At 41.7% G+C, this 21,096-nt stretch overlaps 1 protein-coding gene across 1 annotated transcript in view; it reads right to left on the bottom strand.

Annotated features, from left to right (window-relative positions):
* Window positions 1–4,012: 4,012 nt before the first annotated feature.
* Window positions 4,013–21,096, bottom strand: part of LOC132780645 (V-set and immunoglobulin domain-containing protein 10-like) — a 60,385-nt gene continuing 43,301 nt past the window's right edge. Inside the window, exons 6-11 of the mRNA XM_067462181.1 lie at window positions 20,657–20,932; window positions 17,506–17,796; window positions 11,886–12,008; window positions 9,509–9,561; window positions 6,221–6,352; window positions 4,013–4,542 (exon numbers count right to left, since the gene is read on the bottom strand). Coding sequence (XP_067318282.1) covers window positions 4,459–4,542; window positions 6,221–6,352; window positions 9,509–9,561; window positions 11,886–12,008; window positions 17,506–17,796; window positions 20,657–20,932 — 959 coding nt within the window. The 3' untranslated portion in view covers window positions 4,013–4,458. The remainder of the gene's footprint in view (window positions 4,543–6,220; window positions 6,353–9,508; window positions 9,562–11,885; window positions 12,009–17,505; window positions 17,797–20,656; window positions 20,933–21,096) is intronic.

Genomic DNA, 21,096 nt, shown 5'->3' with positions numbered 1-21,096 from the left:
TGATCCCCGTTTCTGGTGTTCTCTTATCACACTATCAATAATGGAGAAATAGTGACTGGGGGCAATTCTTGGAGAGATGAAAGAGGTTTTCTTGTGTCTCTTCACTCCCTAGACCTCAGAGGACAGGGAGGGGGAAATTTCATACCCTGAAATTTTGTTTTAATGGGTTTGCTTATATGTGTTTCTGTGCCTGGCCAGGCTCTGTCTCTGCCATTCCACCTTAATTACACGACAGCAGAAGAAATTCATTAACGGCGCTTCGTATTGCTATTCAGAAACAAACAAGAGCTCTTGTTAATGCCTGCACAAAAGGGACTGTGCTAGTAAGAAAATTAAAACTGTGTTAATATATAACAGTTTTAATTTTCTTAATATGGCCCCCTTTGCACAGGCCTTCGGGGGAACTTACATTTGTTTTGGAGAGCAACAACATGAAACATCTTCTGTGAGTTTATTTGATGCTTTGCTTTTGCTTTTATACAATGAGCTGCAGGGTGTTCCTTTTCTACTTTTTTTTCATGGCTTGTTTTCAGCTCTCAGCATTATTAGAACCAGTAGACAAAATTTGCTCCAGCTCATTCTGCAAAACCAATGTGAAGCTGCAAATAATCCCACCACACCCCTCTCAACTGTTGAGGATCTCTCACGGAGATACAAATGAATGAACATGCAGCTGAGTTATCAGTGCTGAAATTACAGCAGGAAATAGCAGAATGGAGAAAAAACAAGCTTTGAACCAATCAATCTACCTCCATTTCTATGTATAACTTGGCCACCAGCAAAACAAGTTTGATGTGTTGTCAAAGGCTTTCATGGCCAGAATCACTGGGTTGTTGTGAGTTTTCTGAGCTGTATAGCCATGTTTCAGAAGCACTCTCTCCTGACGTTTTGCCTACATCTTTGGCAGGTATTCTCAAAGGTTGTGAGGTCAGTTGGAAAAACTTGGCAAGTGAGCTGTGGAATGTCCCAGGGTGGGAGAAAGTATTCTTGTCTGCTCGAGGCAAGTGTGAATGTTGCAATTGGCCACCTTGATTAGCATTTCATAGAATCATAGACTCATAGAGTTGGAAGAGACCTTGTGGGCCATTCAGTCTAACTCCCTGCCAAGCAGAAAAATTGCATTCAAAGCATCCCTGACAGATAGCTATCCAGCCTCTGTTTAAAAGCTTCCAAAGAAGGAGCCTCCACCACACTCTGAGGCAGAGAGTTCCACTGCTGAACAGCTCCCACAGTTAGGAAGTTCTTCCTAATGTTCAGGTGGAAACTCTTTTCCTGTAGTTTGAAGCCATTGCTCCATTGTATCTTAGTCTCCAGGGCAGCAGAAAACAAGCTTGCTCCCTCCTCCCTGTGACTTCCTCTCACATAGTTATACATGGCTATTATGTCTCCTCTCAGGCTTCTCTTCTTCAGGCTAAACACTTAATGGCCCTGTAGCTTCAAAGCCTGGCTGGTTCCTGCCTAGGGGGATCCTTTGTTGTGTGGTGCTTGCCTAATCTTCCAAACTATTTCAGAAGACGAAATCTCCTGCAAGCACCACAAAAAAGATGGACTTTTCTGGTTACACTGAACCCATACCCTAACCCAAACCAAGAAAACCAATTAGCATCCTGAAAATTCACATAGGAAATGCAACTGTCTTCTGTTCTCAACACCTGGTTGCTATATTTTGCTCCCCCCCCCCCCCACCAGCCCCCATTCAAATGGTCTACATTTTTCATATCATGCAAGTCATGCAATGGGGTATGGAAAAGTCAAGCAATTGCACTGTTGGGTTACTGTGAGTTTTCTGAGCTGTATGGCCATAGTCCTGAAGCATTCTCTCCTGATGTTTCGCCTGCACCTATGGCAGGCATCCTCAGATGTTGTGAAGTCTGTTGGAAACTAGGCAAGTGTGGTTTATATATCTGTGGAATGTCCAGGATGGGAGAAAGACCTCTTGTGTGTATGAGACAGGTGTGAATGATGCAATTGACTGCCTTGATTAGCATTGAATAGCCTTGCAGCTTCAAAGCCTGGCTGCTTCCTGCCTGGGGTTTGAAGCTTCAAGGCAGCCAGGCCTTGAAGCTACAAGGCCGTTCAATGCTAATTAAGGTGGCCAATTGCAACATTCACACCTGCCTCAGGCATACAAGAGTTCTTTCTCCCACCCTGGACATTCCACAGATATATAAACCCCACTTGCCTAGTTTCCAACAGATCTCACAACCTCTCAGGGTGCCTGCCATTGATGTAGGCAAAACATCAGGAGAGAATGCTTCTGGAACATGGCCATACAGCCCAGAAAACTCACAACTCAGTGACTCTGACCATGAAAGCCTTCGACAATAAATTACACTGTTGTTTCCCCTTTCAAAATCATCCCTAAAGACGTACTGTAGTTATTTTTATTTTAAAAGGAAACTTGGAAATACAAATGGACACCAAGCAGTATGGCAAGAATATTTAAAAAAATACCAACCAGGTATGTAGTATGGCAACCCTAAACCTGCAAGAGGAAGAGTGACCTTCTTTAAGCCAGCCTTTCAAAGGAAGTTGCACTTTCTTCTTGCCATCTCAGGAAGAAAGTATCTTACCTGACCATTTCAGGTAAGAAGTTCTTCATACTAGCTCAAAGATATGTGCTCTTTTCTTCTAGCTTCAAGGACCAACTGCCACAGTTTCCATTCAAGTTCAAAACAGAGAGTCCTAGTGGAATTTCTAGACTCCAGAACGGAACCTGATAGTAGTCCTACACTTGGTAACAGAAAGGAGAGTGTTGGCAGATGAAACCTACAATCATGGAACATAAGAACCTGGAGTTGTCTTGCAAAAAAGGCACATCTGAATTACAGCACTCAAAGGTCAACCCTCCCCAAAGAATCAGCCCTGCTTTGTTCCAAATACTTATTTTATAGCACCAGTTGGGTCTTGTTTGCTACAATCTTCTGCTTAAAGGGAAGCATAAGATTCCTTGTAACCTATCATCAATGCAGCAGCTCAATATCAGGATTCCCTTTTGCTCCATGACATTTTTTTGTGTCAGGAGTGATTTGAGAAACTACAAGTTGCTTCTGGTGTGGGAGAATTGGCCATCTGCAAATGCATTGTTCAGAGGATGCCTGGATGTTTTGATGTTTTAACATCCTTGTGGGAGGCTTCTCTCATGTCCCCACATGGGGAGCTGGAGCTGACAGAGGGAGCTCATCCATTTTCTCCTCAGATTCAAACCTCTGATCTGTTGGATCTTCAGTCCTGCCGGCACAAGGGTTTAACCCATTGCATCACCGGGGGCTCCTGCTCCATGATATTAAATGTGTGATGTGACTGTAATGTTTCTTTGATGTTGCGTTTCATTTTATTTTGTCTTGTTTGATTTTATTGTGTGTTTTAATCTGTATTTTGGGCTTGTAAGCCACCCCGAATCCCTTCGAGGAGATGGTGGCGGGGTATAAAAATAAAGTTATTGTTATTATTATCGTGTCATTTTGTGTGGCCCTCCAGATGCTGGATTACAACTCCTGTATTCATCATCAGACATCATGACTAGAGGTGATGGGGGTTGTGATACAATAAAAATTGGAAGGGTGCAGTTTGTTCTCTTCAGTTAGGATCTTGGAGTTTGAATTAAGATAGAAGTCTTGTGAATAGGATGTCTGACTTTGAAATGCCCCAGTCTCAGAGCCACAAGTGCTGTTAGGTTGTAATTCCCATTATGCCTGGTGTGCATGGCGAATAATAAAAAATGAGCACCGACCACTGTGTGTGTGTGTGTATGTGTGTGTGTATGTATATATATGCGTGTGTGTGTGTGTGTGTGTGTGTGTGTGTGTGTGTATATATATATATATATATATATATATATATATATATATATATATACATATATATAGTTGGCCCTCTGTATCCATGGATTCTCCATCCATGGATTCAACAGCCCTTTGAAGACAACCATAAGGCTGATATGGCCCTCAGTGAAAATGCATTTGACACCCCTGTTTTATGTGACTGCATAATTCTTTGTATTCAACCTCTACAAAGTATGCCCTTCTGAGACCCAATATTTCACTCTTCCCTTACATGGGTTAGCTGGAGTGCTGTCTTAGAATCATACAGTTGGAAGAGACCTCATGGGCCATCCAGTCCAACCCCCTGCCAAAAAGCAGGAAAATTGCATTCAAAGCACCCCTGACAGATGACCATACAGCCTCTGCTCAAAGAATGAGCCCCTGCCACACTCTGGAACTGCCTTAGCTAACTCAGTTCCTTTTCTGTGCTCATTTGCCATCCGCATTCCAGGAAACCGAAGTTTCTAATTCCAGAGAACTTGATCTCATACACAGTGCTCAGTTTCTCAATGGGGAAACCATGTGAAGGAGACATAGTTCCATCTTTGGATGCCTGGGTCCTGTTTCAGTGGCTATCAGCTTGGGGTACATGCTTCCTCATGAGTCAACGTCCCAAGATGCTCTCATAACAACTTCAGACTTGGGTAGCACTGCGTATTTGTCTGGGTCCAGGTCTTGGAGCTGGGAGAGGAAGACTGCTGTCCGTGGTACCGATGGGCTGGAAGGGATTGGAAGGAAAGAGAATACAGGTTAGAAAAGTGCTTGAAATGGATGTCATTGCTGTTGGGTTTCACCCCTGAGTGTACAAGTCTCCAGTCCTCAATGAGTAGCTAGACTAGACAGGATTAGAGTGAGGGATTCCTTCCACCACATTCCTATGCATACTTATCCCAGAAGGGGCTCTGTCTTTACTCTTCTTCTCTTGCCACTTTATCCCCCCCCCCCCTTTGAAGATGTAGCAATGTAATATTTATGAAGAATGGGGTAACTTCCTCTTTAAAGGTTTTTTTATTGCCCTGCCTTGTTGGTCTTGTGATCATTCTCCATTTTGGCCCTTTTTTCTTCTGCCTTTGTCTTCCTTTCAGTGAGGATGCATTTTGTCATTCTCCAGACAAAATGTAGCTGCATGGATATTTTATTTTATCCTTCTACCTTCCTTATAAGATAGCTTAGTAAGCTAGTTAGTTCCAAGACCTTGTCTATCTAGAATGGTTTTCTTTTTACTTCAATAAATATATTTTTGAGCCTAAAGTTGTGACTCTGCAATTCTGTACCATCCTGTTGAATTGAAGCTAATCTTAATTCACCACATGTAAATTTCTGCTGGTTATGAACTGTGCTTCTGGAACTCTGCTATACTTTTTGTGGAATCACCCCAAGTGAGGATTATTTTGAGCCTAGAAGCTCAAATTCCCAACAAATGCCATTGCCCCAAGCAATATTTTTCATCGAATTTGCCAGAAGCAGGGATGGATGAGAATGTCTGTAAATTTGGACAAGAAGTTATCAAAAATTGCAAATTTCTTTCCATCTTGAATGGAAAGAATTTTAGAACCTGAATGTTGGAAAAAATAAAATTCATAGATTTGCCCATCCAGACCAAGAGTTTGGACTGTTTAACTCTTAGATTGCCCTGTGTGTTCAATCACAATAGTGCTGATTGAGGGTTGCCACCCTGAAAATCTCCTCATTCTTAACACCACTATGACTGCCAGAAATAACATCAATGAATCCACATTAGGAACATCTGCACCAGATGAATTTCCTGAGTTTGGGGTTTCCTTTTATTTATTATTTGAGAGGAATCTAGTCCAAATTCACATATTTCTTTGTGTTCAGGAGAAAAAAGAAACTTGTATGTAGGAGAACTTGAAAGCAGCAAACCCTTTTCAACTCTACTTCTAAAACACTGCCCGATCATCGTCTCCCACAGCAATTACTATACTCCCAATTCAAGAATGGGAAACATAATGTTGGTGGAAAGGAAAAGACATTTAAAGATGGGCTTAAAGCCAACCTTAAAAACTTTGGCATAGACACTGAGAACTGGGAAGCCCTGGACCTTGAGTGCTCTAACTGGAGGTCAGCTGGGACCAGCAGTGCTGCAGAATTTGAAGAGGCACAAATGAAGGGCAAAAGGGAGAAATGTGTCAAAAGGGAGGAAGGCATTCAAGCCAACCCTGACCAGGATCACCTTCCCCTGGAAATTGGTGTCCCCACTGCAGGAGAACATGCAGATCAATAATAGGGCTTCACAGCCACCTAGGGACTCACCACCAAGACACTACACTTGGAAGACCATCATCCTTGAGCTACGAGGGATCACCTAAGTAAAGTAAGTAAAATCTAATACACTAAAAACTGTCCCTTAGCAAAGTGTTAGTCTCAGGATTTACCAAAGAGGTTGGGCCTCCATATTTGACCAGGTGTTTCTCATATGTAATGGCATAGATGTCCGAGTCTCCAGATGACCAGCAGGAATTCCTCCAAGAAGGATCATTTGACTCCAGTTTGTTGCCATTGGGAAACTGAAATGGCATTGAGAGGAAGGAGAGCAGGGAGCATTTCATTAGGCTGTGGGATTCATTTCTCACAATTATTGGCTACTTTTTCCATGTGTGTACATGAAATCAAACATACGAACTGCAATAATGTTGAACAATTAAAGTGCTTGGCACTTACAAATAGAAACAAGATAACCAGCAGGGAAAAATCATTACACAGCACTCAACGCTCTAAATTTCTAAGTGGTAAAATGGCACATCCATTAAGCAGTGCACTATAATTCAATCTAAAACCTTATTAAAAAGAAGTTTGAACTGGCCCTTAAGTATCGTAAAAGATGGTATCTCAGAGAGGCTCTTCCATCCAAGAGATACCATCTCTGTAAATGCCCCTTTATACCTTAGCTTGCATCCACAGTGTAGAATTACTGCAGTTTGACACCACTTTAACTGCCATGGCTCAATGGTGTGCAATCCTGGGAGTGACAGCTTCACAAGCACTTTAGGCTTTTGTGCCAAAGAGAGCTGGTGACTCACCAACCTACAACTCCATAGCATTCACCATGGCAGTTAAAGTGGTATCAAACTGTCATAATTCTACACTGTAGCTGCACACTTAGTCATTGACTGCACCTTATTGAATTGAGCACACCCAAGAAGTGTCCAAAAGGTCATAAAAGTCAGGCAGATTCAAATGGGAGAAAGTGGTCCTTTAGATGTCCTGATCCTAAGCTATGTGGAGCTAAAAAGCAAATGTTAGACCATTGAATACTAGGCATGTGCATTCGGGCCAAAAGCCATGCCATTTTCAGGTCTGTTTTCATCTGCCCACTCATTTTGGTTACCAGAAAGTTACTTGAAAGGGATGTTTTCTGTTTCATTCAGCAAAGATACAGCCTATTGGCTACAATAGGAGACTTTAAAGGCTCAATTCTCAGCCATTTTAAGGTTTATCTGCATGAATCCTACCTCGGTTGTAGGCCTCATTTACAACTGCAGGCCTTCCAACTTTCAAAACAATTCACCAAACTACTGATTTTTAAGAATTATTTTAAATTTTAACCATAACATTTGGGAATTGTAGTCGCTGGTTGTGTCCATCCTCAGCAAATCAGAGCATGGACACCACCAGGCTTTTTATTGGCTGAGGGACAGAGAAAGAGAAAAACTTCAACTCCCAACATGTTCCAAGGGGAACTTTCAATGGCCACCCTATGCTAGTGCTGTTGGGTTTCATCCCTGACTGCACAAGTCTCCAGCTCTCAATGAGTAGTTAGTCTAGATAGACTTAGGGATTCCTTCCCTAGTTCCTTTAGCTAGGTTGTTTAAGGAGGGGTTAAAAAGGGGAATTGTCTCACTGATCTTTGCATGGCACTATCTCCTCCCCATTTGAATACCTAGGAATGTAATCCTATAGGGAAAAGTAACTTCCCCCTTTAAAGGTATTTTTATTGTCCTGGGCTGGCCATGTGGCCTGTCTCCATTTTCAGGTCTCTTCTTCCTTTGTCTTTTCTAGAGTGAGGAAGCATCTTGCCATTGTCTAAGCAAAGATGTAGTAGATATAGTAACTTTTATTATTTTTCCTTTTTCTTTTTCCTTAGACGATAGCTCAGTGAAGCTAGTCAGTTCCAAGAACCTTTCCTATCTAAAATGGATTTCTTTTATCTTTAATAAACATATTGTTTTTGATCCTATGAGTTGTGGATCTGCAATCCTGTTCCATCCTGCTGAATGGAAGTCAATCCTTGCTCACTACATGTAAGTTTCTGTTGCTTATTTACTCTGCATCCTGCACTCTGCTATATTTTTGGTGGAATCACCCCCAGAGAGGGTTATTTTTGAGCCTAACAGCTCTTGATTCCCAACAAGTGCCACTGGGAAAGCGAGTTCCCAGGGCTCTCTCTGGAGGAGAAGGTCACTTTCCAAGAAAAAATGGAGGCGGTTTCTTCTGCTGGGGGAGAGAAAAAACTGTGGCAGATCCCCTTGCATCAGGTATTTTGTGGACTTAACTCTTTCTGAAAATATCTCTGAATCAGTTTCACTGGTCTTTTCGTTTCTCTCTTCTCCTTTCTGTTTTTTTGGAAATTAAACAAAAACGGCCTTCCGAAAACTACAAATCTTTTTGTTAACAGTGATTTTGGCCCAAGTCTATTGAATACATGGGTTTCCACACACTGAATGTCAGGTACCATCAGCCCTAGAAACCTATCCATTGGTGAACCTTGATGGGAATTCTAGTGTATCTCTGAAAGCCAAAGGTTACCTAGCTATGCATAGCTTAGTGTGATGCAGGGCTGAAGTGACATCCAGTTCGCAGCCTAAACACTGAGCCACAACACTGGGAAATAGTATTGCTATTAATCACAACTTGCCTACCTCACCAGGTTGTTGTGTAGCTATAAGTGAGTGAAACAACAGCTTTGCTTGGAAAAATAAGATGTATGTGTAACAAAGGAATAAATACATGAAATCAGCTTGACAAGGTAACTTGGCTCGGTTATATTAATTTTTCATAGGTGATACCATTCATCCATGTTCTTTGTGCACAGGTGATTATATAGCTAAAAATAATTTCATTAATTCCATTACCTCAAAGGGTCATTCTCAGAAGAATCAAGAGATGGTGAAATAAAGGAAAGAACATTAATCCCTGAACCAATTTCTCCATTTACCAGGTTGGTTTGCTTGCTTTTTGTGTATGTTGAGGGGACTCACCACTGTTAACTCATCAAAGTGAGTGTTGCATTTTTCTGTAACAATGAAAAACTGCCAAGCACCCAAAATATTAATGCCAATTGAAAGGTTTGTATGTGTGTTTGTCTTTGTGGTCATTCAATTTGTCTCGTACTTGCTGTGCGTATGTGTTAAGATTCACAAGAAGAGAAAATACTACATGTTTTTCGCGGAAAGAGAAGTTTATACAAAGCAAATTTTGTATAAATTGGGAAAGCTCTGTCCGTGACCAAGAAAAGTCTCATTTTGAGCTACAGGATACATCCCAAGAGGGATGCAAAATCCTTGAGATGCCATCTCACTTTAGCAAGATGGACAGCCTTGAGTAGAATCTTAGAAATAGCAAAAATGTCTGTACATCCCTAACACATATTCACATTGCACTCAAACAAAGAGAGAGAAAGAGAGAGAAAGACTGAGAGAATATAAGCGTATTATTTGATTCACCTGACGTGACAGATAGTGCTGCTGACTCTCAAGTGGAATTTTCTTGTTCTTTGCTGCAAAGGACAAAGTCAAGATCACTATGGTTTTTCATCAAGAGGCTGACCATCCCTTCATGCTCAAAGTCATTCTGGAAAATGTACCAGGGACTTCTTTCTAGCCACTGGATTATGTTTAGATACACATACAGTTCAGTCCTAAATAGCTGACATCTATGGATCCTCATTAGCTATGACTAGTTTAGAACAACATCACATGCTTTCTTATTCATTTACTTATTGGTTGCATTCTAAGTATTTATTACTGCAGTGGACCTTGTGGGTTGGTGCCAGGATCTCCACTCAACTACTGCCTGTGGATACCAAAGTATGCAGATGTGCTAGTCCCATTATATACACTTTACTTACTTAGGTGATCCCTCCTTGTCCGAGTAGGATAGTCTTCCAAGATCAATGTGCTGGTGGGTCCGTAGGTGACTGTGGAGCCCTATTCTTGACCTGCATCTTCTCCCGCAGTGAGGGCATTGGTTTCCAGGTGGAAGGCGGTCCCAGTAGGGGTTGCCTTGATGCACCTTCCTTTTGGCACATTTCTCTTTCTCCCTCCATTCGTGCCTCTTCAAATTCTACAGCACTGTTGGTCACAGCTGACCTCCAGCTGGAGCGCTCAAGGGCCAGGGCTTCCCAGTTCTCAGTGTCTATGCCAGAGTTTTTAAGGTTGGCTTTGAGCTCATCTTTAAATCTCTTTTCCTGCCCACCAACATTCCGTTTTCCATTCTTGAGTTCAGAGTAGAGCAACTGCTTTGGGAGATGGTGGTTGGGCATACAAACAACGTGACTGGTCCAGCAGAGTTGATGGTGGAGGACCATCGCTTCAGTGCTGCTGGTCTTTGCTTCTTCCAGCACGCTGACATTTGTCTGCTTGTTTCCCCAAGAGTTTTGCAGGATTTTCCGGAGGAAGCACTGATGGAATCGTTCCAGGAGTTGCATGTGACGTCGGTAGACTGTCCACGTTTTGCAGGCATATAGCAGGGTTGGGAGGACAATAGCTTTATAAACAAGCACCTTGGTATCCCTATGGATGTCCCAGTCCACAAACACTCTCTGCTTCATTTGGAAAAAAGCTGCACTCGCAGAGCTCAGGCGGTGTTATATTTCAGTGTCAATGTTGATGTTTGTGGAGAGGTGGCTGCCAAGGTAGCGGAAATGATCAACATTTTCTAATGTTATATCATTAAGCTGTATTTCTGGCATTGGAGAGGTATTGGCTGGTAACTGCTGGAATAGCACTTTGGTTTTCTCGATGTTCATTGACAGGACGAGCTTCTCGTATGCTTCGGCGAAGGTGTTTAGAGTGGCTTGTAGGTCTTCTTCTGAATATGCACAGACGACCTTGTCATCAGCATACCGGAGTTCTATAACAGATATTGTTATAACCTTGGTTTTGGCTTAGGGGTTGATTCCAGGATCTCCACACAACTACCGCCCGTGGATACCAAATTCTGTGGATGTGCTAGACCCATTATATACAATGGCACTGCAAAAAGGTATCCCTTTGGTTTTAATATAATCCTGTATATTGGTTTTACTTTAGATCTCAATGTCCTAACAATGACACACCTATTTTAAAGTCTTAAATCTTTTTAACCCTTATGCTTGCATGGGACTACATCCCTTTACATCCCTCTTCTCTCAAACTGGTCACTGACAATAATAAAGTGAACTTGCAACTTGGTATCTCTTGTATAAAATGCCAAAAACAAGGCTTGCTTTTTATTTTTTTATTTTTTTCAAACTGAGGATGATTGAATCAGTGGATAAGGAGGGACAACTATACTAACAAAGCCTGCAATAAAGTATTGCATTGTGAAATGCTCCTATTCTGGTATCTGATGACTCCACCCCACCCCTCCCCGCAATACTGCTACTTTAAATATCAAACATGTGGAATTTTTTAAAGAATATCTCTCTCCAGCTAAATGTTTTTGCATGGCAGATATATACTCAAAAGCCCCTAGAAAAATAGGAAAAATAGGAAATCTTAAGAAATGCATTTTGAACCCCTCAGGCAGAACTTCTTGATTATGGTGCGCAAATGCCTACTTTATTATGGTGCATTAACACAGAATAAACTTGACTGACCGTAAGTGATACTGGGAATTGAAACCTGCATTTGAACTGTCCTGCTGGCACAAGAGTTTAACCCATTGCACCACCTGAGGCTCCCTACACAGTAATTTAATGTTTGCTAATCCAATTGGTTGAAAGAAGGTAATTTGATGGTAGCCATTCCTTATTATACAACATTTCTTCTGCCTGGCCAATGTCAGATTATGGATGAACCAAATCCTTTGTATCTGACTGCTTAACACAGTACAGCTCACCTCTCCGATGGCAAATGAGCCAAATCATCCAGGCCAGCAAGAACAGGAGGACAAGGAGCAGAAGCATCCCAAAGACTGAGCCAATCACAATTCCAGCAATGGCGCCACCACTCAGACTGGCAACTGCAAGGAAGAAGAAGGCAGAATTAAATGCAACGGTTTTCCAACCAGGTCTAGGTAAAGGTCCTTTTTGGACTACAGCTCCCAGAAAGCCCGAGACTCCTTTCTCATATGCATAGTGTGGCAGTGACATACTTTTATAGGGCTTTTAAAAGTCACTTGGTGGACTACAACTCCTTGAATCTGTGGCGTAAGGAAAATCATGCGTGGTTCACATTTTTATCAGTCCACACACTGTCTTGCCAGAGAAAGAAAATATACCATGCAAATGATCAGTACAGAACAAGTAGTTTACTACTTGTAATGTAGAGCAACACGTATACAGTGTTCGCTCGCTATATCACGGTTCGTTTATTGCAGGCTCACTGTTTCGCGAGTCCACAATAAGAGGGGCGAGGGGGGAGGGGGAGCCACGGGGGGGGGGGGGGAGGAGGAGGAGGAGGGGAGGAGGACCAAGGTGCTAGGCCTTACTCTGGGGCTTTTCTCCATCCACTCAGCAGTGGCCTTGTCCTCTTCGCTGAGTGTGCAGCTTGCTGCCTCGGAGGCCCCTTGGGCTCTGTTGATGGCACTGCCAGGCTGGGCTGAGGTCTCAGACGAGGCCTTAGTCCAGCCTGGCAGTGCCATAAATGGCGCCCAAGGGGCCTCCAAGGGGCAAGCAGCAGACTTGGCAAAGAAAACGAAGCCGCTGCCAAGTGGATAGAGCGTCCTTACTTCATGGATTTTCACTTATTGCGGGTGGTCCTGAAACAGATCACCCATGATAAGTGAGGGAATACTGCACAATCATGTGATCAGTTGCACTGACTCACACAATATTCTTTTGAAAGAGATTCAAATGATCATTCGGTGTCCATGTGGAAGATCTCCTTCCAGCAGCTCAAGAAGCAAGAACTGTCTCTCTGTCTAAGCTCCTGCACAGCTCAACCCTAAAATATGTAACTGTTGCCATAATTCCCAGGCTCAGCTAGCTCCCCAGGCATGGTCTAACCCAGGGGTCCTCAAACTTCTTAAACAGAGGGCCAGGCCACAATCCCTCAAACTGTTGGAGGGCCAGATTATAATTTGGAAAAAAAAACATGAATGAATTCCTATGCACACTGCACATATCTTATTTGCAGTGTAAAAAAAGACTTAAAAACAATACAACAATTAACAAATATAAACTTATTAGCATTTCAATGGGAAGTGTGGGCCTGCTTTTTTCTTATGAGACAGGATTTTTGTTGTTGTGTGGTTTCAAGTAGCTTCAGACTTAGGTAGACCCTGAGCGAGGGCTGAGTAAATGACCTTGGAGGGCCGTATTTGGCCTTCGGACCTTAGTTTGAGCACCCCTGGTCTAACCAATCAGCTTCATGCTTTGCATTTTCAGTTAACACACTCATCAACTGATTTTTTTTTTGTCGTGTCAGGAGTGACTCCTGGTGTGAGAGAATTGGCCGTCTGATCAACTGATTTCTAACAGAATCTCCATTTAGTCACTTGTCCGTTATATTATGACTGGCTATATTCTAGCCAGCATGACTATTGTGTTCAAAAGTAACTTCCCAAGCTCTAATATAAACCTTATTGTATAGAATATAGCTTGCGATCATCCCTATAAACTCTCCCAGGAAGAACACTGAGTTATATAGAGAGAAAATACAGCACCGAGGTGGAAAGAGGTGTCGCAATGGCTGCAAATGGAATTGGGGAAAAGGCAAATATTCACATAGTTTTAGAGGCTTCAGCAGGAAATATCTCTGATCCTCTGATAGTAATAATTTTGACCACAAAATTAAAACAGGAGAATATTGGTTGAAGTTCTACTTTATTCTGCTTTATGCTAGAGATCTTTATTTTTAACAACGGCGGTAAAGCATTTTAAATGGCGCTGAAGTGCTTTTTTAAAGCAGTAGGTGTGAATGCTTAGCACAGGTGTTAAATTATGTTAAGCCATTCAAATGCTTTCACTGCCTTTCTGCGCATTCCAGTCCCCTAAAACCTGGCTTCTCTGCTCCTTTTCCTCAATCAGACTTGTTATAGACTCTCCTGTGGTCACCTGCAGTGAATAAACACTCCCTTCAAGTGACCAAACTGGGAAGTTTTTGCAAATTAGATGATTTTTCTCCCCTTTCAGGCTGTGAAATAAACATCTCAGTAAATTACTTCGGCTATTACAAACTCCATTCTCACCAGAAATCATACATATTTTAAAAATATGGCTCTCACCTTAGCCTGTATGTCATGTTCCTGATGCAGGCATGTTCACTGAATCTAGCAGTGTTAGTCTTAAAATTAATCCATTCCCATTAATTCAGAAATTAATTTTTTACTTGGTTTCGTGACAATTATAAAATTAATTCATGGTGATAATAATTAGTAATGGATTAGCAACATGCTAATTTTAATTATAGAAAAACAATTAAAATTGCTGGGAATGTTCACAATAGGCCACCCTCGACCAAAAAATAAAAAAATTACCACCACCACCCAGTAACAAATTAAAGCAACACGAAGCATTAATTGTTACTCAAGCCGTTATACCATTGTTATGATATAATAATTCAAATAAAGACTTTCAAACTATTGCTATTAAAAATATATTTAGGAGCGGCAAATTATTTTCAAGCTCTGGATGTTAGGCACACTAACGTTGTATGCTCGCTTACCATTTCTGCCCCATGCAGCTAGATATTTACGTCCCTTTAGCCCCTGTTCTCTCACCTTGTTAGCCATATATAGCACTCAGTAAATATTTGGATGGTTTTGTTACACATTGAAATTAATGCCATGCAATACTCATTGGAACAAAAGGGCGTACTGCACACTTTTCAACACCTTTTTAACTCTTAAATCTGAATGAAATAGTACAATGAATCCTCAGATGTTGATCAACCAGCTCCCAGAAACTGCAAATAGCCTGACCAGTGGTCAAGTATTTTGATGGGCTACTGTGTCTTTAAGTAATAGAATCATAGTCTTGAAAGAGACCTTGAAGGCCATCCAGTCCAACCCCCTGCCAAGAAGCAGGAAAATCGCATTCAAAGCACCCCCGACAGATGGCCATCCAGCTTCCACTACACTCCAGGGTAGAGAGTTGCACTGCTGAACAGCTCTCACAGTCAGGAAGTTCTTCCTAATGTTCAGATGGAATCACCTTTTTTGTAGTTTGAAGCCATTGTTCCGCGTCCTAGTCTCCAGGGCAGCAGAAAAAAAGCTTGCTCTCTCCTCTCTATGACTTCCTCTCACATATTTATACATGGTTATCATGTCTCCTCTCAGCCTTCTCTTCCTCAGGTTTAACATGCCCAACTCTTTAAGCCGCTCCTCATGGGGCTTGTTCTCCAGACCCTTGATCATTTTAGTCGCCCTCCTCTGGACACATTCCAGCTTGTCAACATCTCCCTTCAATTGTAGTGCCCAGAATTGGACACAGTATTCCAGATGTGGTCTAACCAAGGCAGAATAGAGGGGTAGCATGACTTCCCTGGATCTAGACAATACTTCCCTGGATCTAAATTTATTTTTGTGCAATTAGTTTTACTGACCTAAAGGACATTTTCTTCAGCCACTTTCGGACTGTGGAATGACCTGCTGGAAGAGATTTAATAACTGGATACAGTTTTCAAGATATGCCTCTTCTGGGTGGCTTATTCAGATGATGTCTAACATTTGGATTCCAAAGTCTGCATTGAAGTTTTTATATGCATAGGTTTTATACATATGCTTTTAAAACTGGGTTGCTGTGAGTTTTCCGGGCTCTGTGGCCATGTTCCAGAGGCATTCTCTCCTGATGTTTCACCCACATCTATGGCAGGCACCCTCAGAGGTTATGAGGTCTATTGGAAACTAGGCAAGCGAGGTTTATATATCTGTGGAAAGTCCAGAGTTGGAGAAAGAACTCTTGTCTGCTTGAGGCAAGTGCAACTGTTGCAGTTGGCCACCTTGATTAGCATTTAATGGCACTGCAGCTTCAAACCCTGGCTGGTTGCTACCTGGGGGAATCCTTTGTTGGGAATGTTAAACCAGTGGTTCTCAACTTTCCTAATGCCGCGACCCCTTAATACAGTTCCTCATGTTGTGCTGACCCCAACCATAAAATTATTTTGTTGCTACTTCATAACTAATTTTGCTACTGTTGTGAATTGTAATGTATACATCTGATATGCAGGATGTATTTTCATCCACTGGACCAAATTTGGCACAAATACCCAATATGCCCAAATTTGAATACTGGTGGGTTTGATTTTGTCATTTGGGAGTTGTAGTTGCTGTCATTTATAGTTAACCTACAATCAAAGAGCATTCTTAACTCCACCAACGATGGAATTGAACCAAACTTGGCACACAGAACTCCCTTGACCAACAGAAAACACTGGAAGGGTTTGGTGGGCATTGACCTTAGGTTTTGGAGTTGTAGTTCACCTACATCCAGAGAGCACTGTTGACTCAGAGCCCTTCCACACAGCCATATAACCCAGAATATCAAGGCAGAAAATCCCACAATATCTTCTTTCAACTAGGTTATCTGAGTCCACACTGCCATATATTCCAGTTCAAAACAGATAATGTGGTATTTTATTGAGCTCTGTGGAAGGGGCCTCAAACAATGATGGATTTCAACCAAACCGCAATACTTAATATGCCCAAATGTGAACACTGATGGAGTTTGGGGAAAATAGACCTTGAGATTTGGGAGTTGTAGTTGCTGGGATTTATAGTTCACCTACAATCAAAGAGCATTCTGAACCCCACCAACGATAGAAGTGGGCCAAGCTTCCCACATAGAACCCCCACGACCAAGAGAAAATATTATGTTTTCTGGTGGTCTTTCATGACCCATCTGCCCCCCCCCCTCACCCCACCCCCCAGAGCATTTTTTCGATAAATCTTTGCTAGGGAAGATAGAGAGGGGTGCAGCCCTCCAAGGTCTCTGGGGGGCTGATATAGTTGTCCTTTCTGGCTTTATGAAGATGTGATAAATAAGTATCTTCTCCTTTTTCTCCTTATACAAGCCATTAATTGAGATCAGCTCATATAAATCATATAAATCCAGGTTGAGAAACACTGTGTTAAACTGTTATGTGTTTAATGTGTTGTTGTTTTCCACCTCCATCCATAAAGAGAGGCAGGTAAGAAATAATGATGGCGATGATGATGATGATGATGATGATGGGGTGCCCTAAATATCCTAAAGGCATTATATCCCATGTGATCTTGGAAGCTAAGCAGTGTCATATTTGATTAGTACTTGGATGGGAGACTGCCACTGAATGCGAGCGGCTGCAGACTATATTTCAGAGGGGAAAAATAGCAAAGCCACCTCTGAGTTATTGTTGCCTATGAAAACCCACTGGGTTACCATAAGTCGAAGGCACATATACACATAAGCACATGCATATGTTACTAGCAAGCTAGCACATTTTGTTATGAGTCAGGAAGTTTACTAATCCTAATTGCAAGGCTATACAAAACAGAAATCCCTTTGAACTACATGTTTACTAAAGTCAGGAATACAAACCTGGTGGATGGAGGATTTGAACATGAGATGCATTGCCAGCCTGGGACCCCAAGTAAGGCACAATCTGGAAGGAATGTGGCGTTTGGGGCTGCAGTCCCAAAAGAGTAGTAGATCTGTTGGTAGCAGCTAAGACTTCCACCGTCTTCCATTCCTCCCCAGAACGGCTTTGCTTAGCACTATGCATCTGGATCCAAAAGCTAGTAACCACTGATCCTTTAGGGACTGTCCAATTCAGGTAAGCAGAACCAGGATAAGGTCCATGGGATAAAGTCCAATTAGAGATGGAAGGACCTGCCAAGAGAAGGAAACAGATAAGCTTTGGGTCAAAATAGATTCATGGATCAGAGATCAAGGACCACAGTTCCTAGTGCGGAATTTTTCTGATGATAGTTATAGAAGCGGTTTTCAATTTCTCCTTTTTTGCTCTCTCTCTGGGGGATTATAGGAAAGCAATGATGATGAAGGCAAACACAGGTTCGCCAATCTAGAAGAACGCCTTTGTTGGTACCAACTGCCATAATAATGATAATAATAATAATAATAATAATAATAATAATAATACTTTATTTATACCCCACTCCATCTCCCCCAGGGGGACTCGGTGTGGTTTACATGGGGCCACACCCATCAGTAAAGTACATATACTATAATAAAAACACATAACAATACCAGAAATAAAAAACATAAAATGCAAAGAAATAAAATAAACGATGCAGACAGTACAGAACAAGCAATTAAATACAGAAAATTTCACTGGGCAGGGCCACATTCAAAGCTAAAATTTTAAAAACACTGGGAGATAGGGCAATATAAATTATCAGGATGAGGATCCGAGAATGAGGGAGGATTCAATTGCACAAACCATAAATAAAGTGCTTCTAAGGACATTTAGTGCAAAATTTGGCCAGGGAGTTTCTTTCATTCAATCACTGAAGGCACATTGGAATAGCCAGGTTTTCAAATTCCTCCTGAAGATTGCTAGCATGGGGGCTTGCCTAATATCACTGGGGAGTGAGTTCCAGAGCCAGGGGGCCACCACAGAGAAAGCCCTCTCTCTCTCGTCCCCGCAAGTTGCACTTGAGATGCGGGCGGGAACGAGAGAAGAACCTGCCATCAAGTCAACTTCAAATTATGGTGACACTATGATTGAGAGACCCCCAAGGGTTTGTTTTTTTATCGTGTCAGAAGTGACTTCAGAAACTGCAAGTTGCTTCTGGTGTGAGAAAATTGGTCTATGGAGACATTGCCCAGGGGACATCCAGGTGTGTCACCATTCTGTGGGAGGCTTCTTGCATGTCTCCGATGGGAAACTGGAGCTGACAGACAGCAGCTCACCCCATCTCACGGATTCGAACTGCCGACCTTCAGCCAGCACAAGGGTTTAACCCATTGCGTCACCACGGCTCCCTCCAAGGGTGTGTTATTGGGCTGTGCAAAAAGTCGTTTGCGCATCACATATCAGATCTATTTCATAAGATTCATATATACAACTTGATATTAATAAATGTGGGTGGTGTCCACGCCAAAAACTTATGAATCAAAACTTTCACCCAGTACTTTTGCATAAATTGCATAAGCATCGTAACTCTCTCCATGGCGCAGTTTTAACTTCCAGAGCAAGAAAACTGTACTGAGAGGCAAAGTCAAACTTGGGGTGCCTATCAACCTATTAGGATTGAGTGTGGGGGAGAGGAGGCAGTGCCACGGCCATGCCCCTTTGAAGGCTAGGCACGCAGTAGGCTACATTGAGAGTGGCTAGGAGGACTGAGTGATTGACTGCTATTAGGACGAATCCAGACCCCTGGGAGACTTCCATATTTATTTTATTTTACTTCTGTAATTTAATTTCTTATTGATTCTGCTAAGGAGTGACTGCTGGGACCAGAATTTTTTTCCCCCCAAAACCATTCTGTGGGTGGGAAATTTATCTTAGTTATTTAATCTGATATGCATTTGCTGGGGTGACTGGGGAAATAGTCCCAAAGCTTTAGTAGTTTTCAAAAACTATTCTCCACTCTATCCTAGCCAACCATAAGATACATTATAGAGAAATTCAAGGGGATCACTGTTTCAGTAGATGCGCGAATCTTTCTGAAACTTGGGGGGAAATGATGCCCTGGTTATGTTGTGTCATTGTAGAGAAATTCAAGGAGATAGTGCTTGTAGTTTTTTTAAAATAAAAAATAAAAGTTCAAAAAACTTTTTAAAAATCCCCCAAAAAATCAGTGGATGAGTGAAACGTTCTGAATCTTGGAAGGTAACAGTGGTAAATGTGTTCTACAATTATTATTTATTTATTTACCATATGTATGCCCTGCCCTTCTGAACCCTGAAGGGGACTCAAGGCAGCTTACACATAGGTAACTATTAAATGCTTTAAACAACATACAATAAAAATAAACATTTAAATTAAGATTAAAATTAATACACATTAAAACAGTTTAAAACATTACATCCATTATAAAAAAACCATGCCATTCACAATCGTTATCCAGGGACATTCTAATAGTCATTAAAAATATTCCATATTTTTCTCTTGTATTTCTCCCAAGGTTTGATCCCAAAGCCCCATTTTCACTCTCTTTCTGAAGACTATTAATGTAGTAAATAAATAAATAAGGCCAGGAGGGAGGGGACAAGAATTAAGAGTCCAATCTTTCAAACAAGAAAATAATAATAATAATAATAATAATACTTTATTTATACCCCGCCACCATCTCCTCAAGGGGACTCGGAATGGCTTACATGAGGCCAAGTCCAACAACACATCAATAAAACAAAAACCAATAAGCAAATAAAACAATACAATTAATATAACTCACATATAAACAATAACATGCAAGGATTTAAAAAACCAATGGTCGGGCCAAATGTAATCGTTTAAAATTTTAAAAAATAAACGCTGGGCATGAACAGAGGTAGGATGTATCTGGTAGGAGAGTTTTAAAAGAAATGAAGGGAGACCAACCCAGCAAGTAGTTAAAGTGCTTCTGAAGACATTTTGCTGGGAAAGCTACTTCCAAGCTCCAAATATACCAAAGCTCCAGCTCCTATTTACAGACAGTGAGGAATTGGCATTGGGAGTTCAATGACCTCTAAGACTTGGATAGGATCTGAACTTCTGTGTTATCCAAGACTGCAAAGATCTTACCAATGACAGTTAAACTGGACTGTTGAGATCCCAATGGATTGGAGCAGATGACCCTGTAATCCCCTAAATCCTCTGGGGCTGTGAAGTTCCAGATGGTGAAGTGTGTCCTATCCGGGCTAAGCTGATAGCGATCACTGGTGGAAAGCAGCGGCTGCTGGTCCCGAAACCATTTAATCTCCACTGGGTTAAAGGTGCCTTGGCAATGCAGTTCCACAGCAACCGATCCATTAGCATTGCTGTCTATTTGAAATGAGAGCAAGACTCCCGAAGGTGCTTCTGTGGAAGGAGACCAAGTTTTAGTAGTGAAAACAAATATTGACAGATTCTGAAATGGAATAAATCTCAGCCCAAGTCTAACGTTCCTGTCTTCTCCTTTCTCCTCCCCATCAGAAGGGAATAGGGAGAAGATATGTTACTACAAAGTGGTTTGGATGACAACA

The sequence above is a fragment of the Anolis sagrei genome, chromosome Y (assembly GCF_037176765.1).
Source record: "Anolis sagrei isolate rAnoSag1 chromosome Y, rAnoSag1.mat, whole genome shotgun sequence".
NCBI classification, from domain to species: Eukaryota; Metazoa; Chordata; class Lepidosauria; order Squamata; family Dactyloidae; genus Anolis; species Anolis sagrei.
This window is presented reverse-complemented; position numbering and strand designations above follow the sequence as displayed.